The sequence below is a fragment of the Wyeomyia smithii genome, chromosome 1 (assembly GCF_029784165.1).
Source record: "Wyeomyia smithii strain HCP4-BCI-WySm-NY-G18 chromosome 1, ASM2978416v1, whole genome shotgun sequence".
Lineage (NCBI taxonomy): Eukaryota > Metazoa > Arthropoda > Insecta > Diptera > Culicidae > Wyeomyia > Wyeomyia smithii.
Genome location: NC_073694.1, coordinates 19,591,586 through 19,609,484, shown reverse-complemented (window position 1 = coordinate 19,609,484; position 17,899 = coordinate 19,591,586). Strand labels below are relative to the sequence as shown.

The 17,899-nt window shown below is 38.4% G+C and overlaps 1 protein-coding gene across 1 annotated transcript; it reads right to left on the bottom strand.

The window, feature by feature from the left end:
* Positions 1–6,777: 6,777 nt before the first annotated feature.
* Positions 6,778–9,372, bottom strand: LOC129718859 (poly(ADP-ribose) glycohydrolase-like). The gene is made up of 4 exons (XM_055670031.1): positions 9,181–9,372; positions 8,189–9,123; positions 7,564–8,128; positions 6,778–7,505 (listed from the first exon to the last, which is right to left on the bottom strand). Exons 1-4 carry the CDS (start codon positions 9,191–9,193, stop codon positions 6,835–6,837), a joined length of 2,184 nt encoding a protein of 727 aa, XP_055526006.1. The 5' UTR covers positions 9,194–9,372; the 3' UTR covers positions 6,778–6,834.
* Positions 9,373–17,899: the final 8,527 nt, after the last annotated feature.

The following is a 17,899-nucleotide window of genomic DNA, read 5'->3' as shown; positions in this document are numbered from 1 at the left end:
AACGAAAACAAAGTGCACACTTACTCAAGTGCAAGTGGAAGCAAACAAAAAAGTTCCCCTACTCTTGAACATTTCACACAGCTCTAACTTTAATAACTCCCACACAAACACACACACACTCAACATAGCGCAAGTGCTGCAACAAACGCAGTTTCAGTTACCACAATCAGATAAGTTGCTTCCATCGACGAAAAAGAAGCAAATACAAACACGAACACTAAAGCAAAACAAGAAAAACCAGTTGAGTTGTTTCAATAACAAACAAGAAAATAAAACGAAAAATGCCTGCCAATAAAAATAAATGAACAAGACAACCGTACCAAATAGCGAAATATTAAAAGTGTAAACTATTTTTACAAGAAATAAAACACGATCAAACACACGCAAACAGACAGACGAGCGAAACAAAAACAAACAGTGATAAGTTTTTTTGTTGTCCCACAGTTTAGGCACTTTAAGTCTAAGCGTGTGAACGAAACACTTCCAAACCGAAGGTTTACTCTTTGTTTGAAATAGTGCCGAGTTTTTTCCTTACGTTACCATTAACTACCGCCGAAAAATAAACAAACAAACCTAAACATAGTAATAGAACAACAAAGCAATGAAAGAAGAAGCGAAACGAAAAATGTGGGAGATGTTACCTGAAACAAGACAGCGAGCGAATTTGAAAAGAAGAGAAAGAAAGCGAAGTGAATGACAAAAGTTAGTTGACTAAGCTAGCCTACTACTACTACGAGAATGAGTTACCAGCGAGAAAGGAATTGAGTGCAGCATCAAGGTGGAAAACGAGACAAAACTAATCTACCAAACCGCCATTTTAATTTTACCGTAATTCGTTTAAAGCCTGAAACCAACACAGACACACAAACATACACACACACACTTTTTACATTCGAATAAACAATAAAACAATAATATTTTTTGATACAAGTATTTTTACAACTTTTAAGCAATCAGAACTGGGACAAAGAGAACGAAAAAAAACCCACCCGTACGCGAATGCCGGCATGACACTCACACACGAACAGTTACTCGTACACACGCACACAAGCATACACTCAGACACAGTACGAACACGAGAATAAGTAAAAATAAAACGGTACAGAAGACCCAACCCAGAGAGGACTAGATATGCGCGCGCAGAGCAAACAGAAGAAAAAACCAAGAACATTTTTTAAGTAAACTAGCGAAAACGTGAAAAACTGTAAGAAACTCAATTCCGATCAGCTGTTTGACTTTTTGTTTCTATTTTTTAGTCGTTCATATAGATTTTACTTTGAGATTATGAATGTCCAGACCGTTAATAGAAGAAAAAAAAATAAACGAAAGAAGAGAAGAGCGCCCTGTTGCGCAGACGAAAACAGGCGGAACAGGTAGGAAGAAGGAAAAAAGACGACAAGACAGGAAGAAGATATTTTATTTGCAAATATTGAGCAAGCAGAAGAAAAAACAAGCAGCATAAATTACAACACATACACACATGTGGTAAAATTGAGGTTTAGACAAAATTGTAAAATTTCCAAATTGATACTTAAGATTAAAAAAAAAAACAATCTGACGCAAAATTGTGAAGATGATATGAAACAAAGCAAAAAAAACTATATTAAATTGTGTGAAAAATCTTCTTAATTCTTGTTGTAATAAATGTTATATTTATTGAAAATAAAAAGGAAAAGTATAATGAGGAACTGGTTGATGTTATGAGATTTATTTTGGAATTGAACACACTTAGATTAAATCCCCAGACTGGATGATATTTTATCGAACTTCTTTGAATTTGCTACTCAAAATCGCAGATTTGTGCTTTTATGACACGTCTGTTGAAAAAAATTTTAGTGGTAATTAGGGTTTTCTGGGAAGCTTGATTTTAAATGCATTAATTTCTAGTCTAAGTATCCTGGCCTCAACATTTAATCTGGCGTGTACAAAGTTTCTCGTAATAGCGTCTAACCCTTGCTGAAATCGTGCTTCTCGTTTCCGCTGCCAGCTCATCGTATTGAACCCTCAAGAGCAATTCCATCTAGGGAAACTGCTCCATTATTCATCTCAGCCCATTTATTCACCTCATACAAGATACAACATGAAAACACAATTGGAAACAGGAAAAAACGCATATTTTCTTCTTAAACCAATCTGCTAAGCCATGGAATGGATTCTTCTTAGTTCACTTTAGATTCCTCATAAAGTATAATCCTCTAAAACTCACTTAAAAGCACTAAATTTGATATTATAATCGAGCATCTGCACTCGAAAACTTATTCAATTCTATCACCTACCTCAGGAAACAAAATCCATGCAACGTTCTATACGGCTACAACGTGATTCGTTCAGCAGCCAACCAAAGTTTTTTTCATCACTAGCGGACCACTTTTTATTTAAATCACTAAACAAAATCATTACTACACTAAGAATACTTTAATCTTCGAAATGTTCACCTCAAATTTCCTAAAACAAGCTTGATTCAGCAGAAATATATGAGATGAATTTGTACAATTCCCAAATTTCAACTGTATGTATTTTCATCTGTTTTCACTGCGTTGAAGAAAATCAAAAGTTGCCAAATCAGTTTCTGTTAATACGAAAAAAACATACTGAAAATGTGGAATTATTCCGACATAATTGACATAAATCTACAGCACCGTAGTGGTTACCTGGGTTACCAATTTTGCACGTAAACAACTGCAGCGGATATCTAGGTAACCTACTACGACGGCCTGCGGTTACATTCATTGATAATAATGTCATTCATTCATGATTGACAGTGTGATGAATATAGGGGCGTCGTGAGATGAATAATTGAGCAGTGATTCAAGTTTTGAGATGGATATGAAAGCGTTGTGAAAAATGGTTTGTTTTACAAAATTCAGGTTAAACCTAGCTCGGCCCGCTCTGCATTCTTTTCCTCTACTAACCGCTTGCATTCGCCGTCACTGTTTGTTCGACGTCAAACCAGTTTTTTTATTCAAAATGGCTGTACCTAGGGTCGCTATAGCCGTGCTAGCTATGGCAGATCGTATGTTCCTGCAGCCATCTTCAAAAAAACCTTCGCCAAGTTGATCTTTCGTTGGTAGTACCGCTTCCCGATGCTGCGCGTATCTCTGGGCAACTATGGGCTCCCGTAGCGGTTCGATGCTAAATCGTGGCGTCCGACATTGCACAATGATCCAGAAACCAAGTTTAGGGGAAAATTAGGGTCTAGAGCTCTATAGCAACATTTTATAGAAAAACTATCTTCTACAAAATTGTTACATATGATAAAGCGCTTATTGAAAAAATATCAAAAATTAGGGTGATCAACATTTTCGATGCAATCAAGTATCTAACTTTTTTATCTTTGTAGATAGAAGAAAAGTTCGTTCTACAATATTATAGCTCCATTATTTTAAGTAACTTCGTAAAAAAAAGTTTTTCTCTATCTTCGAAAACAACTGATTTATATTGAAAAAAACACATTTTGGGCTCTAACTTCATTTCAAGTTTCATCTCAAAACTGTCTGTGAACGATTTTTTGAGCTTTTTGAGAGAAACAATTTGCAATGGTCACATTATAAATATCTCAATTTTACTCAAAGTTTTTAATATTCTTCTTAAAAAAATATACGTTTTTCATTTGTATGTCATTCTTTTTGGGGCAAACATAAAAAATATCTCTTGGTCTCATTTTGAAGGGCATACTTGACTCTATGAATAGAGAAATTTTTAAGAATATGTTATTTTTTAAGTTTGAGTGAATTCAATTCAAAAATAAGACGAAAATTTCAATAATTTTATGCAGTATGCATATAAAAACACCCAGATTTATTTTTTCTTATACAAAACAATATCGCACGCTTAGCCTTGGGGCTAATAGCGGTCTCGATCAACTAGATTAGTTGAGAGATTTCGTTAACGATATTGTTTTTTGGCACATTTTGCATATGTAGGATAAGTACAACGATACACCGTGCCCCAGTGCTGAGTCGAGAAAATTCCTAGCTCGAAAAGATCCTTGACTCGATCGGGAATCGAACCCGATATCACAACCGTGTGGGAGAGACATCGCTAACCACAGGGCCACGGGACATTTTTTCTTATAACTAGGAATAATTACGTATAATTTGATCCAAAAAGATTGAAAAACGATCAACTGGTTCAAAAGTTATGATTTTTTTTAAATAAACCCTATTTCGGAGATAGTCCCCCTAACAACCCAACGAAACAATACGGGTTTGATTATTTTCAACATAGATCCATCCCTGCGATCGTTTTTATGTGGCTCCTAACATGGAGATCAGACGCTGTTTTGAGCCGTACCTCCTTAGAGACCAGACGCTCCGGTTGGCGAAGCATTTCCTCTACCGCCGAAAGATGATCTCTCTTAGCTATTGTCGGATGCCAACATTGCCCAGGTAACACCAACCAATTGTGTTCATGTTTCAGCTGGCAGTATAATGTAATCGTATGATTTGTGGAGGTGTGAAATAGAAGCTTGTGTGGGCCGGAGCAAAACTTGGCACTCCTTGCAGGTTGCCAACTCACCGTTTGAAGCTGACGACAAGCACAGAGTGACGTTATTCCGCGGTAGTTTTGAATAATTATTCGTTTGTCTCCTTTATTATGTACTGCAGCGTTGGAATTAATTACCGTCCTCGGAAAAAATGTAACAGATAACAATAATCACCAATAATTCATTTTAAGGGGTTATATACCTTTTGAGTTTTGAAACAATTAAAAAAAAATATTGCATTATCCTAAAGTACAACTTCTTGAGCACATTTCCGCAAATTTTCGTCAAAATCTAAGCCATGAGGAGAAAGCTAGAGCAATTTGAACGCAATCCCCAAATTCATACAGATTGAAACACATATTCTGTACGAAAAGTAACACGCATGAGTTTGTTTACTTTGCACACTTGGAGCCTGAATTTGACGGTTCACTTGGAGTTTTTGACCTCACTCGTTGCTCATCTGCTAATAACATCATCTATAGTTTATTCAACCTCCTCCTCTAGGCTGAATACCCACAACTTGATCTTACGAACCCATCGAATCCTGTGCAACACTTGGGACACGATTTTCATGCGCTTTCATTCACTCTTTCTTGAAATGTTCTACGGTTTCAATGCGGAAATAGCGTCAGCTGCCGTTCCGGCCGCCTTTACTAAATAAACTATATTCGAAATTACCACCAATTTTACAAAGTGCAGCAAAGAAAATAAAACGTTCCTATACTCATGAACCTAATGGCATCCTCGATATATGTAGTAGACCAACGGAACTTTTCCGAAGGGTTGAAACGGTCTTCAAAGTTTCCAGTGCTAACATCTTCGTCACTAGTCTTTCAGCAAGATTTAAACTGTTTGAGGTTCTAGTTAGCGACGTTATGCTTCATTGTACAAAGAATTACATTTCCACCACTCAGCATGGATTTATGCCGAACCGCTCAGTTTGTGCAAACCTACTGGAGTTTACATCAGTTATCTTAAATTTGGTAAAAAGAGCACACATATTTCATGAGGAGCATCGCGTCCGTTTAAGGAATGGCTGAGTTTAAGGAATGGTAGAAATCTACGTGTGAAACTTAGTTCTTGTGTTTCATCGCATTTCACTAATGTACCGGGAGTTCCGCAAAAGCAGCAACATGTGACTTTTACTTTTCGCACTTTTTTCATAATGTTATGCTACTGTTGAAGGTTAATCATAAGTTGAAATACGCGAATGATTTAAATTTGTATTTGTGAGTCCGTACAATTTACGATTGTCGCCGTTTACAAGCTCTTTAAAATGTTCTCACCAGCTGGTGCCGCGAGGTTGCGACATTTCACCGTATTAAACATTTCATCGTCGACTGGTGCCGCAAGGTTATGGAATTGCACCGTATCCTGGGCCCACTTAGCTGAAAACAGTTGACCGTGTATGCGACCTTGTTGTTTGCTGCTTGCATCATGCCAGCTTAATATCGAAAACGAATCGAAAATTGGGTCCTAAAGCTATACCGGTTTTTATATATCATTTGAAAAAGCCGCGTTTTCTAAGCAAAACGTTATTTTAAAAAACGTTTATCGTTTTCCCTCGGTTTTTGAATGAAGAATAAAAAAACTGCTCGAAAGGTCTTAGATGACGTTTCGCCCATGTACGGTATATGAGAGAACTGTCATTTTAGGCATTTCGAGCAGATTTTTATCCTTCCTTTAAAAATCGAAGGAAAATGATAAGCATTTTTTAAAAATCACGTTTTGCTCAGAAAATTGCACTCTTCCAGCTGATATATAAAAATCAGAAAACCGTTTGAAACTTTAGGACCCCATTGGGATTCATTACGAAAATTAGTTTTGACTTCAGAGATCCTCACAGTCTAAAAGCGCTCTATTGTTCACTAGTACGACTATTACTCGTAAACTAAAGCATGATTTGGTTTTCCCATCAGCTATCTTGGTGTCCCTATACCTAAAGCGAGTTCAAAAAAGATTCGTTCGATTCGCATTACGTGGGCTACTCTGTTGTGATCCGGAAAACCTCTCACCTTATCCTGATCGCTATCGATTACTTGACCTTCCTGGCGCGAGATATGGCTATCGTACATATTTTGTTTATTGAAAACATGAAGTCACACAAGAAAGCGAGAATCCATACACAGAGTGATGAAGAAAATTTTGAACTGAAGCGAAAAAATCGGTGGCATCTAGTTATTATTTTTTTGTATAGGGTACATTCACTTGTTCAATATGACTGGGACCTTGAAGTTGAATTCTATTTTCAACAGTGGTGATAAAACCACGGATTACTAAATCATCAGCAGTCTCATTATAACAGTAACTGTGTTTTGATGTATATTTCAATCCCAACAGTTCACAGTCTACTTACCAACCTTCGAGAAATAGTCCGATATTTTTTGCTTCCCACAGCCTCCGGTGACACTTTTTCTCGTCTCCGCTGGCGGTGTACCTTCGACAAACTCGCCAACGTCCGACTCAAACTGGATGGCACCTTCCACCGTGCGCTCTTCGACTACCAAGGTCGATGACTTTCCTTCGACGCTTTCCGCTTCGTCTTCGATTTGGATTCGTACTTCATTTCCAGCAGCAGGAGGCCGTGGTGATATCGAAGGGCACAGCTTCTTTGCCGGACCTGGCCCAACAGTGTAATAGCTTCGATCTAGCTCCGCAATTAACGACATGCGACCGGATTTTTTCGGCGAAGGAGTCACTATGGCTGCTGTTTCATCTTTCGATTCACCGGCAGCCGAGGAGGACGATGGTTGATCGGATAGCGCATCGTCATCGTCCACCAAATCCCTCATTAAATTAGCCAGGCTTTCGTCATCCAGAAGTTCGCGGTCCCCGTTCGGGCTGGGTTCAGTCGTGTGTTGTTCCACTGGTTTATCCCTAACTTTTGGTGAAGTCTTTAAACCGAAGGTGCATTTTTTATTTTTCTTTCTGTCATAATAGTCCTGGTAGAAGTAAGAGTACAGTTTGCTCGCCGGAAGATTGTGCTCTCTGAAAGATTTCAACGAGCGCCAAATTTCACCTGTGGAAATTTTTTTATAATTAGCTTATCCAGTAATACAAACAGACAAAACACTTGCAGATTTTGACTTTGTTGTCCACAAGAAAAGTGTACATAGCATAAATTTGATCTCTCAGCTCTCGGTTTCCGAATGTATAGTAAACCATAGGCCTGTTCAGGACGCAGCAAACCATTAGCTGTAGAACTGCCTTCAAGTTAGCATTCCCGCCAAAGGCACCACAACCCCAGTTGCCGGTGGCAACCCCGGGAGCCGGTGTTGACAGCGGATGATAGTATCCAATGTAGGCTTTATTAAGCTCTCTCAACAACAGTTCCTCCCGATACTGATGCGAGCTCTGCACAAAATGCAGCGCATCAATCGCCACAATGTAGCATTCCCTTCGACCGCTGGCATCCCGCGGTGTTTCATCGTGAAAATCGCCAGCAAAGTTGAAACTCGATGCATACCCGCTGTACTCGCAAAATTGCTCGGAACCCATCATCACCAGAGCTTCCTGTGGTTTCAATGCCTCCGTGAACAGTCTACAAACCAGTAATTCTGGATTGATCACAAACCGGATCTCCTCCTGTACACAGCCGTGCCCCAGCACACCTCCACCCAAATATTTGTTAGCAAAGTCAACCTAAAAAAAATAAATCAAAATTAAAACATTTTTACGAAAAACATTTCATCTAAAGCATACCTGCAGCAGTCCCCTTCCTTGATCCTCAATAGTCCCCTCGGAGGTAACGTGAACCGGGACAACGCTCCGCGCAACAACCGCTTCACACTTGCTCCAATCCACAAACTGTTTCGGGCTCATGTACCTTCGCTGGAACGTCAGCACCCCGGTCGGCATTCGCGTACAAACCCGCCTGAAGTAGTTACAGACGCACTTGATTTTTTCGACTACCTGCCTGCCTTGGCTCTGGAACAACCGATTGAAGTTGATATCCGGAAACAGACTGTATTCGCTCTTCTTTTTCTGAGTGTTTCGCCGTGGAAAAGTGCACAGGAATGCGTTAGCCAGTAGGCAGGCCACCTGCTGCTGGCTAAGAGAAACCGCTTTATTACATCCCTGCTTCAGCAGAGGGATTGCACCGGGAACCAGCTCCGGCAAGGACAGTGCTAATTGAATTATTTTGGGCAGCGTGTACTCGAAAAATCCGGCACTTTCTTCCTCCTCCAGCTCTTGCTCAAACAGCTTGTGCAGCGATTTGAACTTCCACGAGCTGGCATACTTAGTGTTGTAGGACAGAATTGCGGCCTCCAGCTGTCGGCTGTCACGAATCGGTTGCAGTAGTGCGTTTTGAACCAAATCCCAGCGGCATTCCAGGGTGGTGTTTCCATCGCTCTGCTCCACCGGATACTGGCTGCGATGTGAGCACGGCAGTCGCACATGATCTGCGTCCCATTTGTTGTAGGAGCGCCGAGGTTTTGGTGGTTCCCTTGCTTCCGGATTGATTGGTAGGTGGTAAAGTACGGTGTGATCCTCCGATGGTCGTATGTCCGCAAAATGACGCAGCTCGAAGCGATCTAAGCCTCGGTAGATTATGTCCATTGGAACACCGCGCCAGGCGCGTTCCTCCACCGCAGCCGCCGCCGGTGAAGATGATTCATCTTCACTTGGAGGCTCATCTAGAAAAAAAAGCACCGATGAGAACGGTAAACGAAGAGAAAACATTTTATACCAACCAGTAGAATTCATGAGGGAAAACCTAACAGCTAATAAATTATGACGTTCGTCAACAATTGGGGTTTCAAATTAAATAGCAAAATAACTACCTAACGGTGGAAGTACCAAATAAAAATATTCCAACATGGATCAACACGAAACGCACTAAATATATATTATGTTGTTTTGTTTCCTAATGGAACATTGGAACGTCAACTATACAAGACATCGTTTTCTCATAGCCCCTGTTTGATGTTTCAATTCGAGCGTTACCAATCAAATCCGCGCCAAGAAAAAGCCGGCTAAAATCGAGCAGATTCGTTGCAGTAGTGTGCTCAGAGGGGATTCCAGAGGGGATTCACTGCTGTCAAATTTCATATATGTGTGTGTTATCGCAGATCAACTCTGGTCCATGAAGTATGTTGGTCCATGACGTTTGTTGGTCCATGACGTTTGTTGGTCCATGATGTTTGTAACTATGAACAATAATGGGGGAAAATGTGAATAGCTGAACAACATTCATGAAAGTTTTCCGCGGTTTCTCGAGTTCCGATGAAAAACATTCCAATTCTATAATATTTCACATCGATCAATTTCATGACCAAAAGGAAAAAAAACCAAAACAAACACCATGTTGCCGAATATGTTGGTTACACGATTTTTGACAGATAGATTCCCCCTGAGTGTGCTTCAACCAAGGGAATGGTATGGTCAGGGGGGATCTATCTGTCAAAAATCGTGTAACCAACATATTCGGCAACATGGTGTTTGTTTTGGTTTTTGTTCCTTTTGGTCATGAAATTGATCGATGTGAAATACTATAGAATTGGAATGTTTTTCATCGAAACTCGAGAAACCGCGGAAAACTTTCATGAATGTTGTTCAGCTATTCACATTTTTCCCCCATTATTGTTCATAGTTACAAACATCATGGACTAACAAACGTCATGGACCAACAAACGTCATGGACCAGAGTTGATCTGCGATAACACACACATATATGAAATTTGACAGCAGTGAATCCCCTCTGGGTATGGTAGCCTTCAAGCGTTACGAACATCTATTTCTGTACCGTTTGTCCCAAAACTACTTTTTCTGCTGTCACAGTTTGCTTCACTTCGCTTTGGGACACAATTAATGTACTAAATATCACTTAGAATATCACATACCATGTGAAAACCTGCCCAAAACTGTCTGATATGCTAATAATAATTGCAGTCAACATTCAGCCGGTTTGCCCGAATCAACATGAGATAAGGGTAAACTGCTCATTTTTCGGGTGCCAGTGCCTAAGACAAACCGTGACAGCTGGCTTCTTGTTTTTTTCTTTCGTAACGGCCGTCATCCCCGTCGAAATTTTTTTGAACGTTCCATACCGTTGATGCCAGAATGATTATTTTTAACAACTTCTGCAGGTCAATGAAAATAAAACAAATTAAAATTGCAATATATAGGCGAATAATACTCAATTCTTATTTATTATTTTATGTTCAATAAAGCATACTTCTATTATCAAATTTTTTCTTCCTAAGTTTCTTGGTACCCAAATCTTTTCTTTCTAAGTTTCTTGGACTTCAACCGAAATAGTAATAAACGATTAATCAATGCATTTTTAAAGTTATAACAGTGAAATACATTACTCGGTAATATCATGTACCTTGCATACTTTTGCATCATTATTTATGAACAATTATAATAGCTAAATTATGACTCTCCAGCATCACTGCTTTACAGTGAAAAGTAACCTCGTTGTATTTTCTACGTGACGATTGCGTTATCGAATTCAGCCAATCAGCAGCCGGTTCAAATTGGATGAATGTAACGGTGACCAGCTGTCACGTCTTGTCTTAGACCAGTGCCAGTGATGTTGGTAACGCGTCAAATGTATGGTAGCTGACAGCGATGCCATTCCCGTGGCTTCAACGCTAAACGGGACGGAATCCAAGCATAGTAGAGGACCGATGGCGTGAGCGTCGCGTAACTAATAAACAGCGCGATTGTAACTAATTCCCGCGAAAAATCGGCCGAAATGGACTAAAACTTGCTTCTAAAGTGTATAGCGCTTCGCAACATTCCGGTTTTGATTTTTTCTATTTTTAAGTCAATTACGTGTGTTCAAATTGTCATGATTCTAATTTTATGGCACCATCACACTCAAAATTTATTGCCGGGTCTCGGTAATTTTTGCCGAGAACGGCACCACTGAGTGCACGGTTTAAAGAATAATGACAGCTGTCACATTTTTTTCTAAATCTTGGTCCAACCTAACTGAAATTTCGGCATAAAATATTACCGAGCTATCACCGCCGAGATTACGGATATTTTGTGCTGAAATTTCAGTTAGGAAAACCGAGATTTACGAAAAAATGTGAAGCTGTCATTCTTTTTTAAACCTCAGTGGTGCCGTTCTCGGCAAAAATTACCGAGACCCGGCAATAAATTTTAAGTGTGAATAATATAAAAAATTTGGTAACCATGTATTATTAACCTATTAACACAGACAAACAGACGTAGCACGAGGTTTATTCCCGTGGATCAAAATAACGGTAATTTCAAATGAGTTTCAGTTATGCGACATTTTCCCGTCGCAGCGGTGGTGGCGCTGATGTGCCTCTTCCTTTGAACTCAGTTGACAGTATTCGAGCACCGTGCTGCCAAAATCAGCAGAAAAGCTGAAAGTTTATTTTTTGCGGAATATGTCCAGTAGGTGTCGCACAAGTAGATCGGAACCACAATTTTCTTAGAATTTTGTATGCAGTGGTACGTCTGTTCGTCTGTGCTATTAACAAGGATTATACAATGCTTGGATTTCGTCCGGTTTTAACTTAAGGTAAACGGGACGGAATCCAACGAATTCAAGCATTGTTTTATCGTCCCGTTTCAAGCGTTCCAAGTTAAGGCGCAAACTCCCACAAATTAAAACAATCATAATTTTCTTTTTTTTTACTCTTTTTGAAAGTGTTTGATTAAAATTGGGATGTTTAGCTAGTCACGGATTTCTGATTTTTATATATCAGGTAAATAGGTGTAACATTCTGAGTAAAACGTTTTTTTTTTTAAATTTTCTAGCATTGTCTTTTGATTTTTAAATGAAAAATAAAAATCGCTTTAAATCGCTACAATGACAGTTTGCATATAGGCGGACTGTCATTGTAGCGGTTTCGACAGGACTATGCTATCGCTGTCAAATCTCATATATTTGCAGTGTACCCAAAATCTCAATGGTCCGCTGACACTAGCGGTACCCGGAAAATGGGCAGTTTACTCTAAAGGGAAGAATTTTCGAGCAACTGTTCCATATGTTGGCCCTATCTATTGATGACAAAATAAAACTAAAAGCGATCAAATTTATCAATTTGATCACGTAATGTGTATGGAATGGTATTAAATAAATGAACTGTTATTTATACTGTTTATTTTTAAATCACAGGCTGTAGTATAAACACAAATAATGTGTAAAAACTTTTGTTCTACATACATGTACACATGTACACAAATGCCGCCATTTTGCTAACGATGTTCGATACATGATTTCTAGTAGATGTCATCCTCCTGGGTTTCGAGGAGATTTCGAGCAGTTTTTATTCGTGATTTAAACCCTCAAAGTCGAAAAAAATACGAAAAACGAAACATAACGCCCACCAGCGATCATTTGGTTTTGTTCGAGTTACTCGAAATGCGCAATGTCACCCCTGGCTTACTAAGAACAATTTTGAGTATTCGATGATTTGTGATTTTTGGCAATAAGATTGTCAAATTTGTCGAATGGAGATCGATATTTTGCCTAATAATTACAGTACTGTTTCGAAGTCTGTGTATAGTAAACAGAAGGTCAAGTTCCGAATCGGAATGCAGCGCCAGAGCTTTGCTTTGCTTACTGTTTCGATTTTATCTCGGTCAAAAAAACATCCTCCCGTGAATCCAACAAAACTGTGGACTTGGTGAAATGATAAAAATCAGTCTTTTTTATTAGGTTTTAATCACATACATAAGACATACGTAACACTCAGGAAGAAATCTTTCAAAAAAACAGGTACAAAATGAACTACTCGAATGAAACCACACTCTGAATAAAATCACTGTTTGCAGGGATTTCAGATGCGCAGATTTGTCTGCAAAACGCAGATTTTTAGAGTCCGTGCGCAGATTTTTATTAATTCGCAGATATTTGCAGATTTTTCATAGTTTCTGCAGATTTTTGTCAGAGTCTCCTTACATTTGCGCAGACTTTCTCAAAATGTGTGCAGATTTTTGCCTAAGCGAGTGAATTTTTTTCGAATCACGAGCAATTTTTTTCCAGGTTTAAACATTATGATTTATTGTCAATTTGTCATGGGAACTCCTGGGCTCCTCATGGAAGCCGTTTGGCACTCGATTTGGGTACATTTGTCTAGAATTAATTTTCGATCTGCAAAACTACATCCTAACCCATATTTTGGTTTGGACGCATACTCGGTAGTTTTTCCATTTATTTCCTTTTTTTTATGTGTGAAATTATTGAGACATCTTACGAAATAGCCTAAAATAGAGAGACAAAAAACATGGAATATAACACACTAAAGTCGCTTTTTACGCGGGGAACACTTGCTGCGTAAAAGGAAACCGCGAAAAATAAACGCGTAAATACCGGAATCCACGTAAAAAAAACTTCGTCAATTCAGGAATCCGCGTGAAACATATCCGAATAGGACAAAAATACCGCGTAAATCCCGGAACCCGGGTAAAAAGCAACCTTTATGTATACCGCCAGACTGTTATAACTCAATTAGTGTGGTTGAAAAAAATAATAAGTAAAAATTCGAGAGTCATGGCTCGAATTCCGTGTTCAAATAATAATGGGATTTGATCAATGTAAAAAAAAAAACAATGAGAAATTCGGAGCCCGGAGAGAAAACCTTTTTTCACAATTAGGATAAGATTTTTTGTGGATTGGTAGCTCTGAATATACTGCTCGACATAATCTTCTGGCTAAAAATAGATATTTGATTCTGAAATTCTCTCTAGAAGGTTAAACCACTTTGCATCGCGTGATGGTTTTTTTACGATTACTTACTACATACATACTTACTTATCTTACCCAACCCAAGCCTTGGTGTGGCCTTAGCTGTACGTTAAAGTCGTCTCCACTATAAATATGCGGATAAAATCTAAAAACAAATTTATTTGGATCAATGCGATTTTTTGAATAAACATCACGGTTACTTACGAGCCGGTATTGATGAGTTTAGATGAGCAAATTTTTTAAATAATTTGATCTTCAATAAATCTAGTTCAATTTACAAACATATCACAGAAATCCCATCTCACTTCAAAACAACCAAGGCTCCGTTGAACGCCGTTGAAAGTGGAAACATTTCCGAAATTTGCTCAGATTCAGTAACTTTTGAAAATTTCAGGAGTCTTGTCCAATCTGCTCGTATCATTTCGAGCGATTCGTCAGTGCCATCCAGTGTTCCAATTTCCTTGATACATTGGGGATAGTGATACAAGTGATGTCGCTTTTAAGGGCGAATTTTTGTATTTAATGAGGGTAGTCTGGAATTGTTGGTGAGAACGAAATCCGAGTAATGTGGATACTTTATGCAAGCGAAAGAAAGCAAAGGCTCGCAGTTTGGGTCATTCTGTGTTTTGTTGGTTACATTGTTCAAAGATTTGTTTTTCCTATTATGGCAGCCATACTTGAAAGTTTTCAGTCTGTAGTTTATGTAAGCTGTAGAAAAGTCAAGTTTTTTATTCCTATAACACTGTCCCAAAACTAACTGCAAAGTCACAGGAATCACTCCTTCAGCTAAATCATGCATTACATCGAACGAATGGTTGTTTTTGGGATGGAACTGCCCAAGTTCATTCAAGGTGTATTCACATGCGGTCTTTTGGAGATACGAAAAAATGAGTAGATGGTCCTACCAATCCTACCAACTCGTGCATCTCCAAGGTGTCTCCGGCCATGACACCAACAGTACCTCTAACAAGAATAGTTTTGTTTTCCTCCCGTGACTCCCATATTCAACCTTTTAATGTATTCAACCAGCGGTCTTAGATTTTTATTGAATTCTGGAATTTTAGCGTCAGTTGATTTAACATCTATTAGAAAAACCTCTATTTCCCATCGACGAACCTCAGCCCTTCCCTTTTGTTTAACAGCAGATGTTTTTGACATGTTTGAAAATTTTATCTAGTTACAGGCTGTTTTGCAGTTCAACAAGTCATTCTGCTGTCATATAAGACAGAGCCGCAAATCCTGTCATCGCATCCTAAGTGTAATTTTCTCCGTCTTCTATTTCTGATGTTCTTTCAATTTCTTGGGTTTTTCCAAAACTGGCATCGAATTAAGAATCAATATTGTCCGGTGGATTCAGGGCAGAAAAAGTTGTCTTATTTTCCGGTAGAGGGTTTATTGTGATAATATGCTGTTTCAAGTTCCTTCATGTTCCATAAAGGCCCAAACACAATGGATACGTTTGCGTTGACGTTAATTTGACAGAAAATGTATGGGATAACAGTCGAATTGCCGCAAACGCAGCCGCAACGCATCCATTGTGTTTGGGCCTTCCACAATTAAAATTAAACACCGAATTCGGTAAAATTTTACCGGAATCTCAACAGCTGAACGTTCGGTGAAATCTTCGGTGTTTTCGAAAATTACCGAACAGTTTGTGAAACCACCAACCGAGTGGTCGGTAATTTTCGCAGTTTTTGGTAATGTTCCAAACCGAGCAGCCAGTAAAATTTACCGAAAGAAACTTGAAAAATGAACAAAAATACCGAACGCACCTGTAAAAAATACCGGTGGCAGAAAAAGTCAGTTATAAATGAGCCTGCCGGAACCGTCTAAAATCAAACTAAATTAACCAGATTACTTACGAAAAATGCTAGCGACTCGTACATCCATTAACACTTTCCAAATTATAAATATCCTATGTTTACACACAACAATTAAAACAAATCAGCAGCACCAGTAGAAAATATTCGCGTCTTGCACGATTGCACGTATGAGAAAAATGGCCACCACATTCACAATTTGGCATTTTTACAGGTTGTTCGTTAAAAAGTTATACAAATTTCGGTAAATGTAAAATTAAGCAAATATTTCGGTAACAGTTAACAGAATTATGGTAAAACTTACAGGTCTCACAGAACAGTCGTTAATTTGATGCTTTTTTGCAGGAATACCGGTATTATTACACTTTACCGATGGATTATTGTAAAAAAATTACCGAACGACTTTTTTTGGATTAGGTGTGTAAGTCATTCGACAGTGTGCTTTCATGACGGAGTAATGCACAAATTTTTATCGAACTCATTTTGGTCGATGTGAGTTTTTAAGTGTTTACAAAAAGTACTGTACTATATCTGCCATCTTTGCTTCTAACTGAAGCTGTGAAACTATGAAATTTTGTAATGAAAAAAAAAGTAGCGGGACAACATTTCTGAACTAAATTAACAGTAAACTGAACTGAAGTAAACTGAATAACAGCAATATTTTCAAAAATTGCTGTGAATCAGCAAATGGTTTGGTTTCAAGAGGATGGCAGCCCTATCTAAACTCTAATAAAGCCCCGAGGCAGGCGCCCAGCAAAAGTTATATACACGCTGCTTTATTTTAACTCTAATTTGATTAGGATCTACTCAGTTTGGTATTCTTATGCAAAATGTCAAAAAGTGAGTTATCGGGTACTGGATAATCGAGTAACATTTACCCAAATTTTCATAATAACCATGTTTACTCAGTTTTGAGTTATTATCCATGATGTTTACTCACCCCTGAGTATATGTATATGTCAGAAGTTTTCAACAGCGATATTATCTGTTTCCGAAGAACAATTGGTGTCGCTTTTTATTCGTTTGCTAGCAGTAAGTATTTGATCTTTCATCAAATCAATAATTTCCTAATCGATTACATTACAAACAACATGTAACAATATCCCATAACAATTTCAGCCCAACATCATTATTGCAGAGGATTTGAAACCATAAAAAAACATCTCTTCAAAATGAACAACCGCATGTTGTGTGTCCTGCGATGCCTTTTCAGGTCGGGCTTTTATTCGTGATAATGAACGGAAACATTTGTATCGATGTACAGTGCCCAATACATGCAATCGATACAATTTAAATCCTTCGCAGTGTTTGGTGACGGATTTTCTGGTGTGCGTACTGTACAAAAACATGAGCCACAGTTCACGGGCAACTGTGAACCGGTTGGTTGCCGCATTATATAAAGACACGTGAATGATTTAAAACTTTTATAATGTTTCGATAAAAAATAAATCTATGATTTTGATTGTTCTGAATTTATTTTATTTATTGAGTCAGATTTACAAAAACCAGAAATCATCAAATTTCCAAATTTGGGCAAACTGGGTAACTTGTACTCATTCTCGTTAATTCCTAGTTTGCATAAACAGAGTAGATTCTAATCAGTTTTTGACGTATGACGCCCTTACTCAGAAGTGATTAACCGTAAAAGTACTCAAATTAGGGTACCTCCACTTTTTTCAAAAATGGGTCATATCTAACTCACTTTAGAGTAACAAATAATGAGCGTGTATATTGTGATTTCAGAGAAAAATTAGAATTTTGCGCTCTAACTGACAACCGAAAATGACAATCTACACGGTAAGAAATGAAAACCCATTAATGGGTACTTTTTCAACCATTTCGCGAAAAAGCGAGCCAACCCATTTAATGGGTAAACTCGATTTACCCATTAATGGGTATACCGATCAAACGTCAAAA